Source organism: Poecilia formosa, unplaced genomic scaffold (assembly GCF_000485575.1).
Source record: "Poecilia formosa unplaced genomic scaffold, Poecilia_formosa-5.1.2 Scaffold30, whole genome shotgun sequence".
Taxonomy (NCBI): Eukaryota; Metazoa; Chordata; class Actinopteri; order Cyprinodontiformes; family Poeciliidae; genus Poecilia; species Poecilia formosa.
The window spans coordinates 2,251,542-2,262,320 of record NW_006799969.1 but is presented as its reverse complement, the minus strand read 5'-3'; the positions used below and the strand labels follow the sequence as shown (position 1 = coordinate 2,262,320).

The 10,779-nt window shown below is 38.7% G+C and overlaps 1 protein-coding gene across 1 annotated transcript in view; it reads right to left on the bottom strand.

Moving 5' to 3' along the window:
• Positions 1–10,779, bottom strand: part of LOC103136206 (ryanodine receptor 3) — a 130,986-nt gene that overhangs the window by 50,207 nt on the left and 70,000 nt on the right. Inside the window, exons 48-61 of the mRNA XM_016670049.1 lie at positions 10,053–10,200; positions 9,606–9,808; positions 9,354–9,528; positions 8,737–8,945; positions 8,452–8,651; positions 8,117–8,183; positions 7,877–8,037; positions 7,618–7,783; positions 6,641–6,727; positions 6,228–6,454; positions 4,362–5,166; positions 3,840–4,040; positions 2,670–2,772; positions 479–610 (exon numbers count right to left, since the gene is read on the bottom strand). Coding sequence (XP_016525535.1) covers positions 479–610; positions 2,670–2,772; positions 3,840–4,040; positions 4,362–5,166; positions 6,228–6,454; positions 6,641–6,727; positions 7,618–7,783; positions 7,877–8,037; positions 8,117–8,183; positions 8,452–8,651; positions 8,737–8,945; positions 9,354–9,528; positions 9,606–9,808; positions 10,053–10,200 — 2,884 coding nt within the window. The remainder of the gene's footprint in view (positions 1–478; positions 611–2,669; positions 2,773–3,839; positions 4,041–4,361; positions 5,167–6,227; positions 6,455–6,640; positions 6,728–7,617; positions 7,784–7,876; positions 8,038–8,116; positions 8,184–8,451; positions 8,652–8,736; positions 8,946–9,353; positions 9,529–9,605; positions 9,809–10,052; positions 10,201–10,779) is intronic.

Here is a 10,779-nt window from a genome sequence, read left to right as displayed (position 1 = left end):
CAATGTGGCCTGTTGAGGGGGGCCAATATGCTGAAGTGGCCCTCGGTGAAACTGAGTTTGACACCCCTGTTCTACATGGTAACTCAGTTCAGATGACAGCCAAAGACATACATGTAAGAAAGAGAGGAGCAAATAAAGAAAACCTTCCCTCCCTCTGTCAAGAGAAAAGTATAGGGGCTGTGCAAACAGAAGAAATATGTCCAGGTGTAAAAGGAACACAAATTAATCAAACAAAAAAAAAATAAAGAAAAGCATGTTTCTGTTTTTCAAAGTAGCTCATTTTTAAATGTTGGACATTTATAGATTTAACTGGTTCTTGTCTATTTCTGAGTTCACCTGATGTTTTCCTATGATGTTTTCCAGCAGCCAAATTAATGAAATTTAGTCCATGCCACTGTGAATCTACACAACATTTAACTAGCACTTCAGGACTAGGAATTATTACAGTCATAGGAAAAAAAAACAATGATTTACTCACATGGTGCAGCTTGCTTCTTCTCTGTTGGTTCTTGAGCTTTATAGGACTGACTCTTAATCTTGTTCACCAGCATAAGGAGGCGACCTTTAATAGATGTATCCTTTTCGTCTTCATCTTCCTCCATTGGGATTCCTAAAAAGCACAAGAAAGCAAACACTATCCATTTAGTATTGAAACTGAATTTCTACATAGCTTGTTTTTTGAGCAGATTAAGACAAATATTCTGTGTTTGATCCAAAGAATAACAAGTACACCACCACTGTCCTAAATCATTGCCAATATTAAGTCATATTTTATTGTTTTCTAAATAAGACATGGGGGGTGGGGTACCAGAACAGCATGGGGCCCTGCGGCACAGCTGGGACTGCTGTTTGCGCAGCAGTAGAAGGATTTGGCAGATCAATTATTTAAGAAAAAGCTCAAAATGTCAGAACATTCTTATAAAACATTGAACTCTGTTGAGAGAGCTTGTTTTTCATCAACTTTTTACAATATCATTTGCGTAAATACAGCACACTTTTTAATTGCATAAAGATTTATTCTATATTTAGTTATTTACATTCTAAACATGTTCTTAGGAAAAATCTAATGAAAAAACTAATCACAAAATATCATTTCACAGTGACATATCTTGCAAATAAAAACAAAAACAGCAATAATCTGGCTGCATGCATGGCAACATCCATACCTTGTTTGATGCTCCATTTGATCCAGTTTCAATATTTATGAATGAATACTTGTTGATTTATTTTTATCTCAACATTTTTCCTTGTGTTTCTTAGCTAAACTATGTAGGACAAAAAGCTGCCATTTTACTAGGCTATGCAAACATTTTAGAGCTTGTGTGATAAATAACCAGGACACCAAAAAGCATATTCAAAAATCCATTATCCATGAATGTTTTAATTAAACCAGCAACCACAAGTTCCAAATTGCTATTAAAATGTGAATTTTCTTACATTTTTCTGACCTTACCTTGTGTTTTAGAAGAACCTATAAATTATTAGTGTAAATCAGGTGAGCAAAGGAGCAAAGTCATTACTTACCTTTAAAGCCCTAAAGGGTCTTAGACCTAAATACATTTAGGATTTACTGGCCAGGCTGTTGCCCTGCCATCCACTCAGAAAGAAGGAGGTTCAGAGGTATTGATATTTAACTCTCTCTGGCTACTGAGTTCCTGTGCTGCACAGTTGTCCAGCTATATTCTTCCTCTCCAAAAGCTTTTGCGAAACTCCAATGAGCATAAATATTTTTAGCCAATATTTTTGGCTAAATATGTTGGCTAAAATCACAAAATACAAAGTATTTTGTAATTCACAAAACACTTTTGTAATCTTGCGAATTACGAAAGTATGCAGACACCTTGATGTTTTTGCAAATTTTATTTTATTTTTTGGGCACTAACTTTATGTGATAGACCAGCACAACTACAAACTATAAGAAAAATGAAATATGGTTTTAGTTTTCTTTTTGGTTTTTGAGGTTGAGCTTCTAGTTTGACAACAACTCAAAGTATTTAGCCAGAGATGTAATAAGATTAATTTAATCAAAGCATATTTACTAGTTAAAATGGCCCAGTTAAAGCCCAGATGGAAATTTGTGGCAATACTTAAAAGGATTTAAAGATGATTTCTATCCAGTCTTAATCCACATTCAACATTTTGCAAAGAAAAATGTACAGAAATTTTAATCTTGATAAGTACAAAGACTGAAAAGAATCCACAATATTTGCAGCAGTAATTGTCGCATAAAGTGGTAAAGTAGAGAAGGAAAAAAAATATAAAGTAAACCATGCCTCATCTTTCACTTCATAATTAAGCAATACTTTTTTGTAGATAATATTAGATAAAGCCCTGAAGTTTGTGGTTGTAATGTGACAAAATGTGTAAAACTGCAACAGGTGTGAATACTTTTACAAGGTCTTGTGTCTGTGTTACACAACTTTATTTGCAATAAGACAACAGAAAGAGACAGTTGTGTGATTGCAATTCCTACTTATTTTTAAATAAGCCTTTGTTGTATTGCTATATGTTCACATACAGCAATAGTTTATGCTGCCTTTGTGAATCTCCTGTAACAAATTTAAAAATTGACTAGTGCATTATAAGTTCATTACATTGCATTAAAAAACATTTATACAGTACGCACGTAGAAGACATTCGTAACGTTTTTTTCTACATTTGCATCTTACCACAGTGGAGCTGCAGTTGGTTGTGGAAGTCGTACAGCTCCTCCTGTATTTCTGAAGGACACGGACAGTCGTCTCCCATACTGAAAGTCAGCAGCATGTTGATCTGAAATGGGAGAAAATATGAAATCAGACAAGTGTATCCACTGTACAATATATGCATTTGAGTATCATTTGAAGCTGTCCCTTTCTATTAAAGGTTTATGTATTTAACTGATGACTCATCTTGCCTTTCATTTCATGTCATCTCAATATAATACATCAATGTCAGATTTACAAAAAAGGCAAAAAATAAAAAATAAAACTGCGTTAGTGAATAAATGTCTCTGCAGCAGCAGGCAAAAGGGCAATGCAAGACATTAAACCATAAGAGAAGTGGGTACTTCGTCTCCAGCTGTGACTTTTAAGAGACACTGAGCTGAATGTGTGTGCGGTTCTCAGCGGTGCACGGGATGAATTTGCCTTTAAGCTCTGTGGAAGATATAGAACAGTTTCAGAAACATTTGGGACAAGGAGCAGCTCTCAGTCTCTTGAGGCCAAAAGGCAAAATTGGAAGACTAATGATGCAAACCCCTGTAGACTAATGGATGGATGGGAAATTATCCATTCATATAAATGAATCATAGGCTCTATGCAACACTATCCCAATATCTAGTCACATACGTAGCTGGAGACAGGGTGCCTGCAAGGCTTTTTTTGTGGCAACATATTGTAACCTAAAAAGAAACTTTTCAGCTTTAGATCACATAGCAAACATCAACAGAAGCATCAAATAATCCAACTGCAAAGTTGTAACTGATCAATTCTAATTTTAGTCCAAATTAAAGTAATTTTAGTCCAAATTAAAAGTTAATTGTTCAAAACATAGTATGTCACATTTTATCAAACTGACAGAAACTTTTCCTTTCCCATCACATCCATTCATCCATCCATCCATCCATCCATCCATCCATCCATTTTATTTTCTTCCACTTATCCGGGGTCGGGTTTATGTGTGGGTGGGTGCTGCATAAGTCTGTTGCGTTTAGCTCCAATCATTGGTTGGCTCTGTCTTTTGAACAATAGCTTCAAACAAACACAAACTGACTGATTTTTTTATATCAGCTCACAATTTAGTTTTTGATGTTGAAGGTTCAACATCAGAATCATTTTTTAACTGTGATCTTGTCTGACCTGCTCCTGAGGAGGAGATCTGAACTCTTTGGTCTTCTTCGCTGTAACGGCTGCCGACATATTGAGGGCCAGCATGAGCTCATTGTAGCGGAACTTCTGGTTGTACTGCAGTTTGGAGACAAAGCTGTCTGAAAAGGACACAATGGCCTCAATACGGTGCTTCAGCTCGCAGTCGCAGAAATAATGAAGCAGCTCACACATCTGGGGAGCAGACAAAGGGAGAAGACACGATTCTCAGAGATGAAAGTGGTTTTGAGTACTGCTTTGTTTTCTCAAGACCTGGATAAAGCAGCCTTAGAGTTTATACATTATCCACTCAAAATACATCATTTCATGTTTGAATGACTTTTGATAGGAATATTACAATGAACCACTTCTTGAGAAAATGATAAAGAAAAGAGCTGTGGCCGTTCTTAGAAATTAGTACCAACACATTTACAGATGTTTTTCAATAAATCATTATCTACTCGAGAATTGATTTTATTTCAGTAGTTCAGTGGTATTTCTTATTTTCATTGTTACCAGTCGTTTGACGGGCTCTGGCAGCCTCTTCTCCAGCAGTCCTTTCATTGGCTGTTTGGCCTCCTCTGCTGCCTCCTCCTCTCCCGCTTCAACTGCCTTGCCCTCAGTCCCAGTGAGTCCCTCTTTGTCCGTGGGCCCTGGGACCCCTTCCTCGCGAGTATCTTTGAAAACGTTCGGGTCAATGAGCAGTAAAATCTTTTGAACGTCCTCGCTACCTAAAACCCCCATAGTCAGCAAGGTGCTAATGAGCTTCAGGATTGGGACAAACTGATACTCTACGCCTCCTCCAACAGGATCTCGAATGTGGTGCCCGCCGCCTTGAACAGCTTCTGTCAGCATTGAAATAGCTTTTTCCTTAAGTGCATCCAGTGGGATCTGCGGACTGTATAGATAATCCCTCTTGGTGCTGATGAAGCATGGCGGGGTAAAGTTGAGGCGGGGTTTTAGGGAGGTGCTAAGTCCCACCCCTGGTGGGCTGTGCTTTTTAGAGGCGCTGGAAAAGAGACGAATTGAGCGTGTCTCAGCTGTGACTGGAATGATGAACTCATCTTTCATCATGAGCCTGGCCTCCTTGGCGGTTTCTAAGTGGATGCTGATCAGAACATTGTAGAATCCCTCCCGTAACATGCCAGAGAGGTACTGATTATCTATGGTGTATAAGAGCTGCGACTGGTCCAGGTGGCTGCAGAGGGCGTGGGCAACGCGGGTGTTTCCCAGCGCGCACAGGGCACAGTAGAGCTTCAACGTGTGATAGTGGAACTTCCTCATGTCCTCCTGCTCTGACAGCTCCATAATGTCGACACACCTTTGAAAGGGGAGGAAGAGACACACACGACATTTACTAAAATTTACTAAAATGACATTTACTAAAATTTAACTAGATTTAACACGGCACCAATCTGAATATGATTCCTGGATAGTAAAATCAAAATAGAATTTCATGTGTCTTATTTATTTTTTTCATTTTGTCACATTAAAACAACCAACGTGAACATGGTTAAATAGAATTTCAAGTAAAAAGTTGTGCAACAGGAAGAAAGGGATAGCGCTGGTAATATGAAAAGTGTGGGGTGCATCTGGATTCACTACTTTATATCATCCATTCATCATCTACACCCAATTATCCTTTTATCCTTGGGGGTTGGAGTGGGGTAAGGATTGAAAATGGTCAATAAATGTGTTCCCAGATTCTCAAAGGGCAACACAGAGACACAAAGGAATAACAATCACCCTTTCATCCCTTGAATGTCTCTGAACTGAGAAGAGAAGATATCATTATTTAGTTAGTTGTACTGATAACCAAAAATAAACAGTGAGTGAAAAAGAAGAACTTGAATGTAATCTTATCGCTGAACCATAAAACCTCCAGTCATTTTATTAGAGATTTGCTGATGTGCTATCCTGGAATAATCCCTTTCAAATAGCCATAGTTGATCAGTACTTCTGCACTGCCACACTATTTAACATTTAACACTGAAACTGAGTTTAAGCTTTTAATTCTTTTCCCTTTTTATGTCACGGCGTTACTCAGCGTAACCTCAGGGGGAGATTTTTCTGGATTATGTACAGGATTACCAATTTGTCATGGCTGTTTTCCACTTGTGGATGTTCTTTTAGTGCTATATGAAAACAGAAACAGCTTAAGAATCCATCCCAGGTTGATGACAATTAAGTCTTGGCAACAATTAGTCGATTTCTTGTTGTTGGTTCTTGACAGCGAGTTACCAAAAGCCCACTGAGGATTATTATTTGATTAAGGTTCTTTGTTATGTCATAAAGGTGAAATGCATAATATTAAGAAAAAGTAATTTGTTTTTGTTTTGTTTTTTTATCCCTCAGCTACTGCAAACTAATTGGGTGCACCACCTGTTCTCCTCAGGAATGTGAACTGCCAGCATCTGCAGAGGCTCCACACACTGAACCACCCAGCCGTGCCTCTCGTTCACTCTGGCTGTTTCCACTTTGAGGAAGATGTTGGGCATGCGGCTCCACAGCACTGCATTGATTGTCTGGACATCCAGTCGGGGCGGACACTGAGGCACCGGGTTCTTGTGTTCGCTCTTAAAGATGGCTGATGACAGTGGCATTGCGTTCTGTGCAGCACAAGCAAATGTATATATATATATATACATATATATATGTATATTCATACATGTTTGAGCCCTTGAGCATGTTTCAGTTCATATTATATAAGCAATTACATCTTCTGAAATAATTAGATGAATTGAACTATTTCAAGTGGTGGAACAAGAGTATGTTGGAAAAAAGCAACAGTGTACCTTTATCTTAGCCAGCTCAAACTGAAAGAGGTTTGGGCTGGTGGGTCGGACAAACACGGCAGGAAAGAGCTTTGTGTTTGGTTCCACCTGGAGCAGAGAAAAGAACATTCATGTTAAAGTAAAAAAAAAAAAAAAAGACAAGGTTTAGTAGGAGCAAGAGGGAAGGACTTACAGGAAGCATTTTGGTGATGCGTCATGAAAAAGTAGTACTTAGTGAGCAAGTGTGTGTGTGTGTGCGTGTGTGTGTGTGTGTGTGTGTGTGTGTGTGTGTGTGTGAGATCATTACAGTGTTGACTGGAAGGGTGAGTCAGTACCGGGTGAAGTCGCACATAATTTCAGCAAGGGAAAAATGTAAGAAGATTATACTGCTTGAAAGATTCTTCAAGGTTTAGCTCTCAAAGTACATCCAGAAAAAGCACATTCCAAGTCAGGAGTTCAACAATACAGACGTCAGAGCTCTGTCAGAAAAATATGCAAAGCTTTAGAATGACTGACTCTCAAGCTACAATCTGACCTGCAGATAGAGTGGGGAGACTGAAGAAAAGCATATTTCAAATGACTGGTGTGAACAAATAAAGCTCCTGTAAGGCATTCTAGATTTTAAAAACATCAAAAACCAGTTGGAAATTGTAAAAGGTAAATTTGATATGTCTTCCAACACAGGGAGTTTTTAACTAAAATAACACACATAGTTGGAAAATAGGGTTCATTGCCTAATGGTGTAATCTTTTCTTTTTTTTATGATCTATTTTTTGGGGTTGCAGGAGGTTGCAAATGCATACAAGCTCAAATATAGACAGTGATATTCAATAAATTAGAATACATGTCTTCATTGACTTTTGGCCGGATTAAAAGTGTCTTTTGAAAATCACAACCTTTAAACAATCTGACTGAATATTAATGTAGATTTCCAAAAGCAGACATTAGATAATTTAAAAAAAACGTAACAAAATTAAAATGCTCTAGTGAGTCAGCACCTGGTAGGATGTCGATAACTCCTTTCCATTGACAGTGAAAGTAACCATGCCAGTGGACAGATCTATTAAACAGCCAATGTCCAGATCAACGTTGCTGCGGCTGGAGGCGTGTGCACCACTGGTCATGTCACCACCCCACACCATGTAGCAGTTGCTCCTTTTCACACTGTTCATGCATGAGCAGAAATTGGCATTTTTCAGTATTTAGCACACATAAGACCTAATCCATTAAATCAGGAGAAGGAAAATCATGAAAAACCTTTCATGAACTCGTCCACGTTCATCACCCAGGGTTACAGTGACAGTTCTGTTCTTGCTGAGGTTGAAGTTGTTGCTATAGTAATGGTAGTCGGGGGTAACCCATCCAACCCACACACCGGAGGGGTCCTGACCTGCAAAGATTCTCACCGAGTGGTAGTACTGTAAAAAAACAAAGAGTTAGTGAGGAATGTAGGTGGCAAACATGAGGCACCATTAGAGGAGATTTTTTTTTTAATACCGTGGTGATGCTGCTGTAGTCCACTCGTCTACTTTCCTCACTGTGTCGAACAGATCTTAATGGATATCTACACAAGATCAATTTAAACAAGTCAATATTAAGATTTATGGCCATTTTAGTTTATGTTTTAGTTTATTACATCAAGTGTAACTCATTTACTTTCATAATTGAGAAGCAGCGCTTTGCAAAAGTATTTATAACCCTTAAAACCTCTTATATTTAGTCACTTAACCAGAACATCTATGCATTTTATGCATTTAAAGACACCGTGGAAAAGGGTGTTGGGAACATCATTGTATTAAGACTTTAAATCAAATTTCTCAGACAACCAGAACCTGTGTTTAACTTTGAGCAAATCCTCTTCATGTATGCCGTTTATGTCAACTGTGGGGCTCTGCTTGAAGAAAGAGTGGAACTCTACTGGCATGCTGAGACGACAGAACACCATGTCAGCATTACTGTTCTGGGTGCCAAACGTCTTGTGGGTGACCTTCAGACACGGGGGGCTGTCAATGGTGCCGTCAATTCTGGTTACCTGCAAGCGGAAAGAAAAGCTTCCACGACTCACTGGTTTTGTTTTTCCAACAACCAAATTTGACTGAAATGCGCTTCTGTCTTACTGCAATGTGGTTGTGGTCCTTCGGCACGTTGACAAAAGTAGGCAGACGCTTGCTGAACCACATTGTGACCTCCCGGTTCATGTTGACTGCAAATGGTTCGAATCCCTCTTGCAGGCCACATGTGGTGTAGTATTTGAAAGTGCTAGCGTCTTTCCCCAGATTCATGCGCCCCACCTGAGCAAGACCGAGACTACACACTGGAATAAATCCTGAGGAGAAACAAGACGGATAAATGACTGAGCCTCCAAGAACATGAGAACAAAGACTGAAGAAAAATCTATCCGGCATTTGTAGAGAGACTTTTGTAACTTTAGGTAAGATTTTGTAACATAAAACTACTTTCTAACATTTACATTTTTTTTCTCCCATCAGTGGATCAGTTCCACATTTTTAGATCTGAAATGAGCACAAGTCACTCTGACCATTACTATTTTTAAATCAATCAATCAATCAATAAAATTTTATTTGTATAGCACATTTCAGCAGCAAGGCATTTCAAAGTGCTTAACATAATTAAAATGCAAACAGCATGTGACATAGAATAAACAGTGAGAAAGAGAAAGAGATTTTGAAAAAGATTAAAACAGATAAAAACATTAAAATATACTCATCCTCACCATCCTCAGTTTCAAAGTCAGTGAAACAGAGCTCAGAACCCTTGGTTGTGATCAGGATCTCTCCATTAAGGGTGAAAATCATAGACTTGTCCTCCATGTTGATCATACAGCCGACTACATCCCCAGCATGCCAGCAGCGCCCAAATAATCTGCTACCGATGTTCAGACAGTGGCCCTGTGTACAACATGAAGAAACAAGTTTAAATTTAAAGTTCAGAATGATGGAGATTGATTTTGGTTTGAAAAACTTACCCTGTATCCATCAAAGACGAAAGCAAGTTTATCCGTTCCAAGTTCCACATCAGGTTTGCACCCAGGCCTGGCCCAGCCCACTCTCATGTCTCCTCCAGTGACAGCCTCAAATTCAAAGTACCACTTTCCAGTCTTCACCGCATATGTCCTTTCGACTCTGAAGAAGCGGACCTTATCGACGCTGACCCGTTCAGCCACTTGGCCTTCAAGGTCAGCAGGACAAAGGCCATGCCGGATAAAGAATCGGAATGGAAACAGTCACACAAAACCTCATTAGTTGAAAAAAAAAATAGTAATGTGCCTGTGGTTGCAATTAAACTTTAGCATTTCATGTTCCTTTTTCTGCATTATAAAAACAAGAAAGGACATAATCCAATCAGGAGATTACCACGTACCAAGAAATCTGAACAACGGTCCATCTTAATATGCAGTAGTAAAAAAACTCACCTCCTTCCTGGTCTGAAGGCTCTATGTTGTATCCATAGCCAATCATGGTGCGGATAGCCTCTCGCAGGCTGTCCCTGTTTGACTTCTTGGTCCGCTCATCCAGCAGCACGTAGGGAACCAGACGAGGGTTACGCTTGCTCTTCAAATCCTGTATGGAGATGAGGCCTTCGGCAGTTATATACATGCATTTGGTTGAAATCTTTTCACAAACATCAGCATTTGTTTCCTCACCTTTGGACTAACAAGTTGATTTAGTGATGAAAATTGTGCTGTCATAACTTTGCTGTCAAAGCCATTAATTAAAAATAATTAGACAATTAGTGCTTTGGGGCTGTAGCTGCTCATCCTGTAGCAGTCTATTTTTCTGTGTCATTTCCACTGGAATTAATCCCTATGGGGCCATGGCACAATGATGTATGGATCATTTAAGTACGTTATAAGCAGATCTGTATTCAGTGACTAAACATGGTTTATTATAGGTTCAGAACATGAATATCTGTCTATATTATTGCTCAAAAGTTTAAATGTCGACTGGCAAAGCAAGCTCTTGTAGTAGATGCACATGTAGACGCACTTATTATTATTATTATTATTATTATTATTATCATCTCCGTTGCATTCACTAAACAGACATTTTTTCTTCTGCGTAGGGCACCTCCATTCATCTATTCCAGATCAATGAGATAAATTATTATGCAAAACTGCTCCAGCTCAAATTGTGTAAATA